General features: G+C 52.5%; 1 protein-coding gene across 2 annotated transcripts in view; it reads right to left on the reverse strand.

Annotated features, from left to right (window-relative positions):
* LAP3 (leucine aminopeptidase 3) overlaps window positions 1-18,058 on the reverse strand; it is a 238,053-nt gene that overhangs the window by 51,104 nt on the left and 168,891 nt on the right. For both annotated transcript variants that reach the window (XM_078678427.1, XM_078678426.1), the window contains exon 7: window positions 17,462-17,620. In XM_078678427.1, the coding sequence (XP_078534553.1) occupies window positions 17,462-17,620 (159 nt within the window). The remainder of the gene's footprint in view (window positions 1-17,461; window positions 17,621-18,058) is intronic.

Here is an 18,058-nt window from a genome sequence, read left to right on the forward strand (position 1 = left end):
CTGGGGGTCAGAGGGGCCGGGATGAAGGTGTCCAGACACCCAGCATGGGGGTGGAGCCAGCGCCCAGGGCGGCCGGAGGGCGATCGATACCAGGCGTCCGGGGACGGCTGGAGGGCCATCGAAACTCCTCTCCCTCCGGGATCTGTCGAGTGGCCACTCGACCACCTGGGTGGATCTTGGTGCCTCGATGTCTGGGCTTCGCTGGGGCCGAGGCTGGGGCCGAGGCCACGCGGTCGTGACGTGGTGGGCCCAAGATGGAGTCGGGCACGGCCTCGTGCTTAGGTCATGATGGGCCTACGCTGGGGCCAGGCCGATGATGGGGATCCGGGATGGTAGCCGGATCTGTGGTGTTGGGGCGTGCAGAGTCAGGCGGAAGGGGCCGCCGGAGGTCCGGAGGCGGGCTGATGTCATCCCGGGCCCGCCAGGCGGGAGGGGTAGGACCACGCCATGAGGCCGGGTCCAACACGCGTCCCCCCCAGCTGAAGGCAGGGGAGAGTCACCCACTTTCTTGGGGATTCTCCTCGCCGAGGCGGAAGAATCTGGACAGGCCGTCGGCATTGGCGTGGTCGTTGCCAGGGCGATGCTCCACAGTGAAATCCATCCCCTGTAGAGAAATGGACCAGCGCAGCAGTTTCGGGTTTTCTCCCCGCATCTGCATCAACCAACGCAGGGGCTGGTGGTCGGTCTGGACCCGGAAGTGGGTGCCGAAGAGGTAGGGCCGGAGCTTCTTGAGGGCCCATACCACGGCGAAAGCTTCCCTCTCGATGGTGCTCCACCGTTGTTCTCTTGCCAGGAGGCGGCGGCTGATGAAGGCCACCGGCCGGTCGATTCCTTCGGAGTTAACTTGGGACAGGACCGCCCCGATGCCGTGCTCCGAGGCGTCTGTTTGGACTACAAATTCTCTGCTGTAGTCGGGGGCCTGGAGCACAGGGGCGGTGCACATGGCAGTCTTTAAAGACTCAAAGGCTGTTTGGCATGCAGGGGTCCAGTGCACCTTCTGGGGTAATTTCTTTGAGGTCAGTTCGGTGAGGGGCCCCACAATGCTCCCGTAGTCTTTTATAAACCGCCGATAGTATCCGGTGAGCCCCAGGAAGGCTCGGACGGCGGTCTGGGTGACCGGGGGCTCCCAGGCCCGGATGGCGTCTACCTTTGGTTGGAGGGGAGCTACTCGACCGCTCCCTACTTGGTGTCCTAGATAGTTCACGGACCCTTGGCCTATCTGGCATTTGCTGGCTTTGATTGTTAGTCCGGCCCGCCGGAGGGCCGTCAGGACCTCCCAGAGGTGGGACAGGTGCTCCTTCCAGTGAAGGCTGTAAACCGCAATGTCATCGAGATAGGCGGCGCTGTATTCTTCTAGTCCGGCCAGCACCTGATTTACTAGCCTCTGGAAGGTTGGCCGGCGCATTTTTCATGCCGAAGGGCATCACTTTGAAGTGGTAATGGCCATCTGGCGTCGAGAAGGCCGATCGCTCTTGTGCGCCAGGGGTGAGGCCGATCTGCCAATACCCCGCCGTGAGATCGAAGGTGCTGAGGTATCTGGCGGCCCCATGGCGATCGATCAGTTCATCCGCCCTGGGGAGGGGATGTGCGTCGGTCTTGGTGACGGCATTCAGTCCCCGGTAATCAACACAGAACCGGAGCTCGGGCGCTGTTCCGGGGGCGGCGGCTTTCGGGACCAGGACAACGGGACCGGCCCAGGGACTGTTGGAGGGCTCGACTACCCCCAGGGCCAACATCTTGGCCACCTCGGATTGGATGCAGGCCCGAACCCGGTCGGGCACTCGAAAAGCTCGTTGTTTCACAGGGGGGCTGTCTCCGGTGTCGACATCGTGGACACACCACCGGGTGACCCCCGGCGTGAGGGAGAACAGATCCGCAAACTGCCCCAGCAGCTTCCGGCAGTCTTGTTGCTGCTCCGGGGTCAGGGTAGAGGAGAGCCGGACCCCTTCGAAGGAGCCGTCTTTCTCGGTGGTGCTGAGGAGATCGGGTAGTGGCTCGGAGTCGTCTTCCGCTCTGTCATCGGTCGCCAGCAGCAGACTTAGTTCAGTGCGTGCAAAGTGCGGCTTGAGCCGGTTAGCGTGTAGAACCCGGAGGGGGTTCCTGGGGGTTTCCATGTCTACCAGGTAGGTGACGGGGCTCTTGCGCTCCACCACCCTGAAGGGCCCTGTCCATTTGTCCTGGAGGGCACACGGCTCAACCGGGGACATGACCCAGACTTGCTGGCCCGGCTCGAACTCGATGGACGAGGCGTTCTGGTCATACCAGCGTTTCATGTCCTCTTGGCTGGCCTCCAGGTTGGCCTCGGCAAGTTCCCTGAACTTCCGGGACTGATTGCGGAGTGTCAGGAGGTACCGGTAGACATCCGGTGGGGCATCTCGAGCTGCTGTCTCCCAGCCTTCCTTGACCAGGCTAAGAGGGCCTCGAACCGAGTGTCCGTACAAGAGTTCGAACGGGCTGAACCCCAGGGATTTCTGGGGTACCTCGCGGTAGGCGAACAGGAGGCAGGGCAGCAGGACATCCCATTTGCGCCGGAGTGGCTCTTCTAGGCCCTTGATCATCCCCTTCAGAGTTCTGTTAAATCGTTCCACTAGTCCATTTCCTTGGGGATGATACGGGGTGGTGAACTTATATGCGACCCCGCACTGTTGCCACAGGGACCGCATATGCTTCGAGATGAAGTTGGACCCCCGATCACTCACGACTTCTCGGGGGAAGCCGACTCGGGAGAAGATGCTCATGAGGGCTCGGCCCACCACGGGGGCCGTGATGGTTCGGAGAGGGATGGCCTCAGGGTAGCGGGTGGCGTGGTCCACCAGGACGAGGATGAAGCGGTGCCCCTGCGAGGTGCGAGGGTCCAGGGGCCCTACGATGTCTATTCCCATTTGCTCGAAGGGGGTGGTTACCACAGGGAACGGCTGGAGCGGGGCTTTGACTTTCCCCCCGCTCTTCCCGCTGGCTTGGCAGGTCGGGCAGGTCCTGCAGTGGTTCTGGATATCAGTGCGCATTCTTGGCCAGTAGAAATGGGTCACCAGGCGGCTGTAAGTTTTGTCCTGCCCCAGGTGCCCGGCGAGGGGCACATCATGTGCTAAGTTCAGGAGGAAGTCTCTGAACCGGAGGGGTACAACCAGCACCCGGCCGGCCCCCAGCTTGGCAATCTTCTGTTCACTGTAAAGGAGGTCGTTGTCCCAGTAGACCCAGTGGGACCCTGCGGGGTCTCCAGCGGCTTGCGTAGCGGCTTGCTGTCGCATCCCCTCGAGGGAGGGGCAGGTTTTCTGTTCCTGCCGGAACTGTTCGCGGGTGGGGCCATCTTCTTGGCGCCATTGAGCGAGTTCTGGGAGGTGGTTGAGCTCGGTGAGATCTTCTTGGTCGGGCCCTTGGGGGCCGGGCTCGGTGTCGGCGTCCTCGGGGACGACGGATGGCGGAGGTGCGGGCCATTCTGGCTCCTCCCGTTGGAGCTTCCCCCGCTGGGGCGGAGGCTCGGGCGGACATGGAGCGGGTGGTCGCACAGACCCACTCGGGAAGTCCTAGCATCCCCAGATGCTCTCTCCTCTCGACGCCAGCCCATGGGGAACTTTCCAGGTCGTTCCCAAGGAGGCAGTCCACGGGGGCATCGTCGCAGACAGTCACTTTCAGCACGCCCGACACCCCCCCCCCACTCCAAGGGGATGCGGGCCATCCGACACAAAGTTTCGGAGTTATCTGCGGATCGGACTGGGCACAGGACGCTGGGAAGGATCTGCTCCGGGGTCACCAGATGGCAGCGGACCGCTGTCACGCTGGCCCCAGTGTCACGGAGGGCTTCATTCCGGCGACCATTGATGGTGACCCACTGGCGGTACTTCTGGGTGTTGCCGGGGATCGGCCCTCGGGGGATCATGTCTTGAGCACCCAGGCAGGCTAAGGTCATGGCGGCGGGCTCCCACTCGGCCTGCTCGTGGTCGTCATCTTCTTCCTCATTTCTTTCTTCACCTAGGGCAGCTGCCGCGATCTGGCGGCCTGGGGGCCCGGTGGTGCCGGGTCGCTGGTTCATCGGGCAGAGGGGGTCATTCGCGTAATGACCCTGTCGCTGGCATCTGTGGCACGTAACGTTTGGGCGGGGCCCCGGCCTGGCTGGGGGGCCCCCTCTCCGGCCCAGGGGTGGCGACGTGGAGGTAGGGGACGTCCCCTGGGGGGTGTCTCGACCCCGGCTCTGGCCTGCTCCGCCACCTCGTGGTCGGTGGTTTCCCGGGGACCCCCGGCCGTAATCTCCCATCGTGCTCCGGGGAACTCTGGTGCTGGCCCATCGGTCTGCCTCGACAGCGAGTTTTCGTGGCTCAGTCAATTTGCTGTCGAGGAGGTGCTGCCGGAGTTCGACGAAACAGTTATTGGACAGATGCTCCCATAGAATGAGGTCGACCAACTGCTGGTAGGTGGTGACCTGGCAGCCCCGAGTCCACCCCTCGAAGGCTCTACTGTAATAGTTCACGTATTCCACCCACGTGGTACCGGGGATTTTTTTACAGTCTCGGAATCGCTGCCGGTACATCTCGGGGGTGAGTCCATAGCGAGTGAGGAGGGCGGCCTTCATGTGCTCGTACGAGGTCCTCTCGGTGTCAGGGAGCTCCAGCAGGGCATCTATCCCTTCGTTGATAAATTTCCCCCAAAGGCCGGCGCCCCAGTCCTTGAGGGGTACTCGATGGGCGGCCATGGCGACCTCGTAAGCTTTGAACCACTGCTGGATGTCGTCGTTCTTGTAGTACTCTTTGACGACATCCTTGGGTATGTGCACCTTGGTGTCCCCCGGGGGGGTTGAAGTCTTCCCCCCGGAGCGGTCAGTCTCGTTTGTCTTAGCTTTAAATTCCATTTCTTTGAGGACGCGCTCGTGCACGAGCAGGAGTTTCTTCTCCTCGAGGTCTCTTTGTCTTCGCTTTTCTTCTAGGTCTCCTTCTAGCCGTAGCTGCTCGAGGGCTAGCTTCCTTTCTGCCAGTTGGATCTCTCCTTCTTGTCTGAGTCGAGCAAGCTCCAACTCGTGGAGCCGGTTTCTTTCCCGTTCCCGGGCGTCTTCATGGGAGAGGCCCGTGTTTGGGTTTGCGGGCCTTTCTCCCGCTGGGTTCGGCTGGGCCTCCGGGTCTCCGTTCGGGCCCGGGTTATCTTCCCTCGGAGGTGGCGCCTCACCGGCGTCCACCCAGGCCTGCAGGGCCGATTTGACGTCTTCTTTGGTGCTTAAGCCAGTGGTAGCGATGCCTAAATCTTTGCAGAATTGCTTTAGCTCCTTGTGACTGTAGTCTTCCATTTTCTCCTTCTGGAATTCTGTGCTCATGGTCGCAGTGGGTTTTTCTCGATAGCGAGTGAATCACTCTCTGTACGATCTGCGTGGCTCGGATCCCACCGCTGCCACCAATGTTAGAAAGGCGACCCGGGGGAGGCAGAAGATATTACTGACCACCCCTAGGTCCACCCCTCCGTCGAGAAGTAGCCGAGCGTTACCGAGAGGCCTCCGGAATGAGGGTCCTCTCCTAGGATCGTACAGCAGAGTAATCACAACACTACAGACGGACACCACACAGGAGGTCAAGTTCTCAAGCTTTTATAAGTAATAACGGTTGCAGGTTCTTGGCAATATATACAGCTGGATCGAGGGATCCGTAAAGTCTCGGATGAGGGGGGTAAGGTAGCGGGACAGTCTTACTCTGGGCGGAGGAAGGGACACCCTACGCACAGCTCTCAATCCTCGAGCTGGGGGGTTCCGAGAGGTTCGAGCCGCGGCGGCGCCAGCAGGCTAGCAAGATGGTTCAGCAAGGTAGGCCGCGGCAGCGCCAGCAGGCTCTCAGATGGTTCAGCAAGGTAGGCCGCGGCAGCGCCAGCAGGCTCTCAGATGGTTCAGCAAGGTAGGCCGCGGCAGCGCCAGCAGGCTCTCAGATGGTTCAGCAAGGTAGGCCGCGGCAGCGCCAGCAGGCTCTCAGATGGTTCAGCAAGGTAGGCCGCGGCAGCGCCAGCAGGCTCTCAGATGGTTTCCGCAAGGTAGGCCGCGGCAGCGCCAGCAGGCTCTCAGATGGTTTCCGCAAGGTAGGCCGCGGCAGCGCCAGCAGGCTCTCAGATGGTTCAGGTTACAGGAAGGATGAGTTTGTCTTGGTGTCGGCCGTGACAGCGTCAGCAGGGCTTCCAGTCCAGGATACAACTGAAGACCTGATCCAGGGCTGGCCCAGATATAGGTCTGGCGGTCTTTGAAGTCCGGACCCGCGCGCCTGGGGGTCAGAGAGGCCGGGATGAAGGTGTCCAGACACCCAGCAGGGGGGTGGAGCCAGCGCCCAGGGCGGCCGGAGGGCGATCGATACCAGGCGTCCGGGGACGGCTGGAGGGCCATCGAAACTCCTCTCCCTCCGGGATCTGTCGAGTGGCCACTCGACCACCTGGGTGGATCTTGGTGCCTCGATGTCTGGGCTTCGCTGGGGCCGAGGCTGGGGCCGAGGCCACGTGGTCGTGACGTGGTGGGCCCAAGATGGAGTCGGGCACGGCCTCGTGCTTAGGTCATGATGGGCCTACGCTGGGGCCAGGCCGATGATGGGGATCCGGGATGGTAGCCAGATCTGTGGTGTTGGGGCGTGCAGAGTCAGGCGGAAGGGGCCGCCGGAGGTCCGGAGGCGGGCTGATGTCGTCCCGGGCCCGCCAGGCAGGAGGGGTAGGACCACGCCATGAGGCCGGGTCCAACATTCAGCTACAAAACTACCTCGACCCACAACCTATTCCGCGAAGAAACTGGAACAAAATCACCACTGACCAACTCATCACATCGCTCAACCAAAACCCTCCCGCGCTCTCATCGGACCCAAACCAAGCTGCAACCAAACTCAAACAATGGATCACTCACAGTGCTGAAGTATTAGCACCCTTGAAAAACCACCAAACCAAACATGGTAGCAAAAAGGCCCCCTGGTTCAACGATGACCTTAAGAAATCCAAGAAACTATGCCGTACTCTCGAGAAAACATGGAGAAAAAACCCAACCACTGACAACCTGACCTCCTTCAAGACAGCCACCCGCACACCCCACCAATTGATCTGATCCACCAAGAAATCAGCAATCAAGGATCGACTCGACAACAACGCCCATAACAGCAAGGAACTATTCAACATCGTCAAAGAATTTACCAACCCCACCGCAGCCTCAAACGACATTACTCCTTCCCAAGACCTTTGCGACTCGCTATCATCCTTCTTCTACAACAAAATCGCCGACATACATAATAGCTTTGAGAACACTTCCAAAGAACAGTCCACTCCACCCACCTCCGAACCTAAACCGCCCGCTAACAACCTTAGCGCCTGGAACCCAAACACCACTGAAGACACCATCCGCCTAATGAACTCCATCCATTCAGGTTCGCCAACCGACCCCTGTCCCCACCACATCTTCAACAAAGCAGACTCCATCATCGCACCCCATCTCCGTGATGTCATCAACTGCTCCTTCAACTCCGCTACCTTCCCAGACAGCTGGAAACACGCCGAACTCAGCGCCCTCCTGAAGAAACCCACAGCTGACCCCTCTGAACTTAAGAACTACCGCCCCATCTCCCTCCTCCCATTCCCTGCCAAAGTCATTGAGAAAGCCGTCAACAGCCAGCTCGCCGCCTTCCTAGAAACCAACAACTCCCTCGACACCTCACAGTCCGGCTTTCGAGCCAAACACAGCACCGAAACCGCCCTCATTGCAGCGACAGACGACATCCGAACACTACTAGACAATGGAGAAACAGTTGCCCTCATCCTACTCGACCTCTCCGCCGCCTTCGACACAGTCTGTCATAGCACCCTCACACAACGCCTCAGCAACATCGGCATTCAAGGAAAAGCCTTGGACTGGATCATCTCGTTCCTCGCCGGGAGAACCCAGAGAGTCCGACTTCCCCCATTCAAATCAGAGGCCACCGAAGTCATCTGCGGCGTACCACAAGGATCATCACTCAGTCCCACCCTCTGCAACGTCTACATGAGCCCACTCGCTTCCATCGCGCGACAACACAACCCCAACATCATCTCTTACGCTGACGACACCCGGCTGATCCTTTCCCTCACCAAAGACCCTAACACCGCCAAAACCAATCTTCACGAAGGCATGAAAGAAGTAGCCGAATGGATGAAAAACAGCCGCCTAAAACTTAACTCAGACAAAACAGAAGTCCTCATCCTAGGATCATCCCCCTCTGCCTGGGACAACTCATGGTGGCCATCGGCCCTGGGCACAGCACCCATTCCCACAGACCACGCACGTAACCTAGGCTTTATCCTAGACTCCTCCCTCTCGATGACCAGACAAGTCAACGCCGTCTCTTCCTCCTGCTTCAACGTACTCCGTATGCTCAAAAAAATCTTCAGTTGGATCCCCTCTGAGACAAGGAAAACTGTCACCCACGCACTGGTCACTAGCAGACTGGACTATGGAAACACCCTCTACGCCGGAATCACAGCCAAATTACAGAAAAAACTCCAACGCATCCAAAACGCATCAGCCAGACTCATATTGGACATCCCTCGCCAAGACCACATTACCGGTCACCTGAAAGACCTCCACTGGCTTCCCGTCAACAAGAGAATAACATTCCGTCTCCTCACCCACGCACACAAGGCTCTCTACAAACTAGGACCCGAATGCCTCAACACACGACTGTCCTTCTACACACCCACCCGCCAACTTAGATCCTCCAATCAAGCCCTCGCCGCAATCCCGCGCATCCATAGATCCACCATGGGAGGAAGATCCTTCTCCTACTTGGCGGCCAAGACCTAGAATTCTCTCCCCACTCACCTCCGCCTCACACAGAACCACATATCCTTCAGAAAGGAACTTAAAACCTGGCTATTCGATAAATAATGCTCCCCCTCCCCTAAGCGCCTTGAGACCCTCTGGGTGAGTAGTGCGCTATACAAATTCCTGAACTTGAACTTGGCTCACAGACACACATCGGCAGTTCCTTGTTCGACCGTTTGAACGTGAGGAGATAGTTTGGGCGCTGTCATCTATGAAGGCTGGCAGCGCCCCGGGTAACGATGGGCTTCCAGCTTCCTTTTATAAGGCGTTTCCCGACTTACTGATTCCCAAGTTACTAAAACTAGTTGAGCAGATAGCTGAATATGGAGTGATGCCCCCTTCTATGCGAGAGGCCATTATTATTACTTTACTGAAGCCAGGTAAACCCCCCGGAGACTGTGCATCATACCGTCCATCGTCCCTCATTAATGTCGATGCCAAGGTCTTTGCGAAAATCATTGCCAACCACCCTAGCCCCTTGATCCCGACTTTAGTGGCACCGGAGAAACCGGGATTTGTCCCATGTCGTACCCTTATGTACAATTTACGAACGGTATTTGCTGCCTTCCAACATACGCGGCAGGAAATACCCGCGATTACGGTCTTCCTCGACATGGAAAAGACCTTCGATTCCGTCGAGTGGCCCTTCTTACGTTTGGTCCTGCAGAGAATGGGGGTTGGTGAACTCTTCCTTCAGTTGTTGAACACACTGTATGCATCCCCAACAGCGAGAGTCCGACTGGGAGCGGTTATAACTGATCCTTTTCCTATTAGCCGGGGTACCAGACAAGGCTGCCCCCTTTCCCCCCTCCTCTATGCTCTGGTAGCGGAACCACTCGCCTGTGCGCTACGAGAATATAATGGACACCGTGGCATCCGATTCCCAGGGTACAATTTAATAGTATCAACATATGCTGATGACACCTTACTCTATGTGAGAGACCCAGAGACTAATCTCCCGAGAGTGTTAAGGGAGGTGGTCCTGTTGAATTTGAATTGAATTTTAAAATATTTGTAAAGCGCTCTTATACCGAAACCGGTTCCATGGCGCTAGATAGCCGAGAGTCAGTGGGGAGACGAGCTAAGCTGCAACAGACCTGGAGAACAGAAGAGTCTTCAACTGCTTACGGAACTCCAGATAGGAGGGAGACATTCTGAGGGAAAGTGGGAGTGAGTTCCAAAACGATGGGGCCAGCACGGCAAATCTGGCCCCACCAGCCTTCTGTTTCCTAAAACGAGGGACTGACAGAAGGGACAGGTGGGTAGAGCGGAGTTCTCTGAGCGGAACATAAGGGGAGATAGCTTCGCACAGGAAAGTGGGGGCGGTCCCAGCTCTGGCCTGATAGGTAGTACAGCCCAGCTTGAAAAGCGCCCTCTCCCTCACAGGGAGCCAGTGAAGAGACTGAAGCAAGGGAGTCGTATGGTTGGACCTTGAAAGGCCAAAAATCAGGCGGGCCGCCTGATTTTGAATCAGTTGAAGTCGGTGGATAAGGTAAGCCGGAGCGCCATTAAGAATGACATTCCCATAGTCAAGGCGCGACAGCACCATGGCCATGAGAATGAGCTTAAGTGCAGCCGCAGAAAAGAAACGTGAAACCCTCCGGATGGTCCGGAGGGAGAGGAAACAAGCAGACACCACAGAATTGATCGGAGTGTGGAGGGTAAGCTGTGGGTTAATGAAAATGCCCAAAGTTTTAACTTTAAGAGCTGGGAGGGGGGGGGACCGAGAGAAGGGGGCCAGAAGGAAGGGGACCAAGGGCTGCAACCACCCCCCGTCAAGACCCGCTCGGTCTTGTCCGGATTTAATTTGAGGTGGTTGCAGTTCATCCACCCTTGGATGAAAATCATAACCTTTTGGAAATTAGTGGACGAGGAAGGGGAGGATGAGAGGTCAAAAATGAGTTGGAGGTCATCGGCGTAATTGAACACCGAGACCTCCATCTGCTGTAAAGAAATAATGAGGGGTGAAATGTATAAATTAAATAATAAAGGAGATATGGACGAGCCTTGTGGTACTCCACAGGTTACCTTCCGAGGGGGGGCCCTAAAGTTAGCCAGTTGGACGGCCTGTTCCCTGTCGGTCAAAAAGGAGCGGAGCCAGGCAAAGGCCGTGCCCCCAATGCCCGCCGCTTGGACACGGGTTAACAAGATGTCGTGGTCCACCGTGTCAAAAGCGGCGGACAGATCTAACAGGACTAGGGCCTGTGGCCGGCCAGTGTCAATCCCCTCCCTAAGTTGGTCCATCACTGACACCACCACCTTCTCAGTTGAGTGCAGCGGGCGGAAGCCCGCCTGTCGGGTGGAAAGGGCGCCAGTGGATTCTACGAAGGAACTGAGAGACCGGGTGACGTGGGCCTCTGAGACCTTCGCAAGGTAAGGGAGGAGAGAGATGGGGCGGTAGTTGGAGGGTAGAGATGGATCCGCCCCTGCCTTTTTCAGAATCGGGATGACAACTGCCGACTTGTGTGCAGAGGGAACAGTGCCACTACTGAGGGAGTGGTTAATAACGGTCAAAGGAGGAGAATAGCAATTAGAAAAGAGCTCTTTGAGAGCAAATGCTGGACCTACATCCAGGGGTGATCCCGATGTAGTCCGGGCCAGGAGGGGAAGCAAAGAATCCCGGGTGAGGAGGGGAAACTCAGTGAATGAGGGGGTGGGTAGGGTAGGGGGGGCAAGGAAGGAGTCCGGAGGTGAAAGGGGAATGTTGGCCTTAATGAGGGCAATCTTTTCAAGGAAATAAGAGCTAAGAGTGTTGCATAGCGTCTGAGAAGGAGGGATTTTGAGGGTCGCCCTGTTCAGTTCACTATCCGGCATTAAAGTGAACTGGAGCAAATCCGTAATGTTCCCACTCACCCCTGCCACGGTGAGAGTAGATTCAGAATACCCAAAACAATGGACCACTGAGGCGGTCATATATTTAGGCATAAAACTTCACACAGACTCGGAAGTGGTCGTCAGAGAAAACTATGGTGTGGCGATCTCTAAATTGGAGGATGCAGTGGAGAAGTGGATAAGTGGATAAGTCTTCCCCTCTCTCTTATGGGCCTGCATCTCTTTGCTGAAAATGACGGTACTCCCTCGTTTTCTGTTCCTATTTAGCAACATACCGATGGTATTGTCTAAAGTATTTTTTAAGCAGCTACACGCATTGGTGTTACCATTGGTATGGGCGGGTAGACAGCCACGGGTGGCTTGGGATATACTGACTAGGACGTATGAGGATGGAGGACTGCAGGCCCCCGACCTAGAATTATATTACCGTGCTGCCCAAGCAGCGCATGCATATGGTTGGATGCACGGTCCAGACAACTCCCCTCACATTCGTATCGAACGAATAGTTGCTGACCCAACACCACTTCTGGCCCTGATTGCCTTACATCCTGATCGACGAACGGGCCTGCTAGATTCGCTCAATACAGTCACACATGCCTGGCATCACAGCATGGATGCACAAGCCTGCTCGTTATTATATGCCCCGGAGGCCAGAATAGAGTGGAGCTCATGGCTAGGGCCATGTAGGGATCGCGGAGTATTGTCAGCGCTAGCACAGCTTGACATACATAAAATGGGTGATCTATTCCATGAAGGTTTGGTCAGACAAACGGGCGAATTGGACACTGGAGAAGGGCGTGGCCCACCTCCCCTCGCCTGGTTCCAATATCATAGAGTGAGAGTGGCACTCAGATATTTGTTGGGGGAAGATATGGCGGAGCCTCCTACAGTGACGGTTTACGATTATATAGTAAAAGCCAAAACTCCATACAAGCTTATTTCCCGTCTTTATCATGATATGCTTGCTGAAAAGACGGCACACTACGCCAAACCTAGACTGGCCTGGCAGGCCGATATTGAGCCATACCTGACGGAAGATGTATGGAAATATTGCTGCGCAAGCGTTAAAAGGGTATCACTTAATGGCCGGAATCGACTATCACACTTTAAATATCTCAATCGAGTGTACTAATCCCCGGAGAGGCTGTACAGATATGGTCTGCAGGAGTCCCCCGGTTGCGAACGCTGCACTGCACAGACGGCCGATTTTGCCTGGCACTGCCCTAAGGTTGCAGAATTTTGGGATGCAGTGTTCGGGAAAGTGAAAGAGGTCTGTGGATTGACACTGTCCCCCTCCCTCCTATTAGCGCTACTGGGATATATCAAAACTGTAGTCCCGGACCATCGCAGACTGGTTGAGATGGCTATGTTGGTCGCTAAGAGATGTGTTGCGCTCACTTGGATGAGAGGTCCAACAACCACACTCGCCAGGTGGTCCCTTGACATGCTGTACTGCGGCACCCAAACGGGACTGTACGGCGAGCTTGTGCCTCCCCGCAATCGCCCTAAAAACTACTGGTCATTATATCTGGAGAGGAGATCTGTGGAGAGTGCCACGGATACGAGGGACGCCGGGTCAGATACAGGGATGACCGGCACACCAGAGATGACTGATTTGGTAACGTGAAATGTATTCACACTGAACTGACAATATAGTAGCATCCTGCTGATCAACCTTGGTTATTGATGTTGCACGATATAGAGAGCTGTCAATAGACGCAATTGGTTATGCTATGCTGAGGAGATGTTGGAGAGTAATGTGTACACAATGATATGTTCTATGCATACTGTACTGAATATGCTGTCATTTGGTCTCTTGTTGTCTGATTGTACTAGTTGAAAATGCCAATAAACACGAATAAAAAAAAAATATAAAAATAAATAAATAAATAAATAAATAAATAAATGCTGAACTCACATATTTGAAGGCTCACCCATATGGGAGATTGAAGAAAAAGGCAGCTCTGAAAAATAAAATATGTTCCTAGGATCACACAATTTGAGACCAGTTTATGAGTCATGAACATTACAGTTAGGTCAAGTAGGTTATTCAAGTTACTTGACCTGCAGGCCTACTAACATTTTTATGACTATTTGAGGCCTGAAGTATGGTTTCACATTTACAGAGAATAAATATGGCGTTTGCATTACTCACTCTTCTTAAGTCTATGTATGATGACTGAAAGAAAGCCAAATTTCTTTTCTTTTGATCTGTAACTCTTATTCCTCAATATCGTTATTAATAAAAGACTGCAAAACCAGAATGAAGGGAAAAGGTTGAACTGGATGAACCATTAAGTAATCACACAGGAAGAACTGTGTCAGTCAGAAAGTGATGCCATCTTCTGAATGTTATGCCCCTTCCTGCGCCATTAACCTTTTATAAGAGACTGTTTAGCACAGTTTCAGTTCTCTCTCTCCCCTACATTACAGTTTTATAGTTTTAATGCGAGGCAAAGAGAATTAGGCAGAGAAGAGAAATACAATAGAAGGGACTTGAATAAGTTGTAATAGTATTGATTTTAAAAACAAAAAGCTAAGGAGATGGCTGTGTCTCTTACATACTTGCTGCCGACACCAGTGTGAACTTCAGGTGAAAATATCAAATTTCATATTCCAAAAGTGCTAGTTCAGTCTTACATCAGTCCGAGGGCCATAACATGAGTTGTGTTAAACTTTCCAATAATATTATCTGTTGTTTACAGTGCTTATATACAATAATTACTGTAGTACTAACTGCTACTTAGAAACATGTTATTGGTGTTCCTAATTAGTCTTGTTTCAGAAGGTTATACCTTTAACTAGCAACTTCTCAATCATACATAGTAAAAGACGTACAAGGGAATGCAGGGCACAATGGAGAAAGGATCATCTTAGAGTTGAGCGTGACCATAACTGTACACATCTTAAAGCATGGTGGAGAATGTGGATGCAAGTTCAAATATGAACCATACTGTGGGGTAGATAGGAACCCCGATGAATTCCACATTTTGCTGTCATTAACGGTGCCCTAAAATACAATATTAAATCTGGCATGAATATTAATTGGGAAAGTATTCGAGAGTTTAGGAGCCAAGAAAATAAAAAAACACACCCTCCATAAGAGAGTGTGTACTGTAGGTACCACCAGCAAAAACGGATAAGAAGATCTAAGAGATCTTAACTTGAAGGAAGGTATACCTGAATTCGGTTCCTCAGCTAAACCGGACCTTTGTTATGAAAGGCCCTAAAAGTAAAGAAACAACATTTAAAAAAGGATCCTTTAACGTGCAGGAAGCTAGTGTAAGGACTTTAAGTGCCCTGAAAGATATTCCTGTCTAGGGATGTTGAGCAAAAGCTGAGCATCAGCATTCCGAATCAACTGACGGCGCGGCACAAGGTAAGAGGAAAGACCCAGATAGAGACAATTTGCATAGTCCAGGCGGGTGGTAATCAGAGAGCGTACAACGATTTTTCTGGTGCATTTCGGAACTAGTCTTAAAAATGTTTTATGACGTTTTAGAATAGCAAAGCAAGTACCAGAGACAGACTTCAACTGCAGCGCAAAGGAAAGATCTTAATCAAGTCTAACTCCAAGATTCCTATCCTCCCAACAGGGGAAGGAGAGGAGCCAAGTTATGGAAGCCACCAAGTACTGAGCCAGATAGCAAGGGAACAGAGAAAGAGCAAAACTTCAATTTTGAGGCATAGAGTGCTAAACAGCTTTGCTTCATCATTCGGCCACTCTGATAAGGTACAATTAGAATGTGTTGTAGAGCAATGCTAGCCTAAAAAAGGATAGCAGTAGCTGAGTATCACCAGCATATGACACCACCTTAAATCGCAGAGGCTCACTGATCCCAGCAAGGTGGAGCCATATAAACACTGAAGAGTGTCGGGCTCAATGCCGAACCTTGTGGAAGTACATAGCTCAGAGGCTTCGGAGCAGAAGAAAAAAGGACGAACATGGATTGATTGAAAATGGCAGTATAAAAAGAACCTGAGCCACTGTAAAGCAATCCCGCCAATGCCACTGTTCACTAAGAGCTATACCAGTATGCGGTGGGAAACAGTATCAAAGGCCGCAGAGAAATCTAGTAAGATCACTACTGCTGCAAGATTCAATTTTACAAACCCTGTGATTTCAAGCAGGGCAGATTTAGTGCCAGACCGTGAAATATGCAGTTGAGCTGACTATCAACAATTTTCTCAAGCATTTTAGTCAGTGCAGGAAACAGGGAAATGGGCCTGTAGTTGGAAAAAACATATGGATTTTTTTTAAAATGTGGAACTCAGTGAGATAGTTTCCAGAGCTTAGGAGTCCCAGCCTATTGAAGTCAATTGCTCAAAGAACATTAATTAGAGGGTTCATAATATGCAAGACTTAGGATAGGATTACAGGAGGGCAGGGATCTAATGCAGGCACGGCCCATGCAGGTAGGAGCGGTGGTGCGGGGTGGAGGGGAGGGTATTCGACATACGAGGACGAGGGAAACAAAAAAAAAAAAAGAAAAACAAAGGATTATCATGGGGTTACTTTATTACATTTAATACATTTAATAAGTGCTAACTTTTTACTGGGAACAGGTAGAAATATGTTTGGACTTAAATGAATTGTAATTTAAAATCTCGTTATATGGTAAAGTATGATTTCAGATTACAATTTTTAAAAAGCCACTTCCAGAAAGTTGGGTTACAGCCCCACTTACATTTCACTCCCAAAGAGCTTGACACCAGTCTATTGTCACCCAGACCCCCTGGAATCTGGACAGGGAGGAAGGAAGAAACCAACAGTAGGAGGGGGGGGGGGTTAACACTAGACGTTTCTTTCACTTCAAAGCTGGCACCAGGTATAAAAATAGGCCCTCAGACAAACTTTACAGTACAGTCTTGGACCTGTGAAATACTGCCTTGTACTCCAGAGACTGCACTGCTGTTTGAGGCCTTCCTCGTTTCTCATAGAACTTGCCAGCTGTTCGAGGCTACCTTGTTTCTCAGAGGACTGCCCAGCTGCTACCAGAGCACTGCCCTGCTGCTAGAGGGCGAGAGGAACATTCAACCCAGGACTACTAGAGTGACGCCAAAGGTCAGTTGGCTGACCCACTGTTCTGAACTACAGGGACACAGCAAGCTCCAGGCGCCTTCCTGCAACTACCCAGCTGACTTGCCCATGGACCAGCAACCAGACCAGCCTGGGCCCTGCTTGCCTCTGCAGGAGTGATTCCGTGATCCCCTAGAGGTGCCCCACAGTTCCTGGACCCTTGGCCGGTCAGTTGAGCACCTCCAGTGAAATCCTGAAGTTTTGAGCTCTATATAATAGACTTCAAGAAGGTAACTGTTTCAGTGGGACTAACCAGCTCCCTGTATTCGGCCCATACTCCATCAAGACCCTGAACTATTGACTTTGTCTAGCACTACCAGATACCCACAGTTAGCGCTTTCTTCTTTTTGGCACCATTTTTACTTAAGCTTTAAAATTGCTTATCTCCGGTTCTACTGATTGGGTTTTTGAAGTTTTGGTCCCATTTTATTTAGTAAATTTGCCTCTGTTTTTATAATTGGTGTGGGATAGCTCGTGTTGGTTATTCACTTTATTATTGTTTGCGTTCTGCATACAAACTTTTCACATTGCATTTAAGTTAAGCCTGACTGGTTTTGTGCCAAGCAACTAGAAGTTTGAGCACAGGTTAATTTTGTGACTTTTGTGGTTCACCTGACGAGGACTGTGCATGTTGCTTGAGAAGTTTTTTCACCCCCCCCCCCTCCCCACCCCAATCAAAAACTCAATGTCTCTCAGTTCAGCTTTGATGGTCTGTAAACATGCAATAAATTCATTTATTTAGGATTTCATGTGATGAGTACCTGTCAAAAGTAACTCCTTTTCCAACTAGTACAAGGGGAGAATCCTTTGCACTAGAGCTTCCATTATAGTGAATCTCTAAAAAGATTGGAGGCTCATCGGATCCTTTTGATACACTCAAGAATGCACCCATCTCTTGCTCTTCTATCCATGCTTGTTGCCTGTAATGGGAAAAGATGCAACAAAATACTGAAGTGATTACACTGCAAAGATATGTACAACTCTAGTTTCATATAATCTGTATTCCAGCAATGAGAAAGAAAAGATGACAACTGTTATCCGTCAATGCCATATACATTGCTCACAATGAACTCAGCTGACATTATTTTTCCTGAATATGTTACTATGGAGGCTTTAGCATAATAAAAATGGATAGATTCACGTGAAAGTTGCACTAGGACTAGCCACAGATCGACTTCAAATTCAAATTATATCAACCCTGATACAACAATGTTGTTTCCTGGCGTAGGCTACAGTATAATTAAAAATCCACATATTTATTTTTGAATCTCATTTGAATCTCATTTGGAGTGACGCAAACCTCTAAGGGTGCAAACACGTTTTATAGACATTAATAACAACTGACGGGTGCAGGGCGT

This window comes from Lissotriton helveticus, chromosome 2_2 (assembly GCF_964261635.1).
Source record: "Lissotriton helveticus chromosome 2_2, aLisHel1.1, whole genome shotgun sequence".
In the NCBI taxonomy this organism is placed as follows: Eukaryota; Metazoa; Chordata; class Amphibia; order Caudata; family Salamandridae; genus Lissotriton; species Lissotriton helveticus.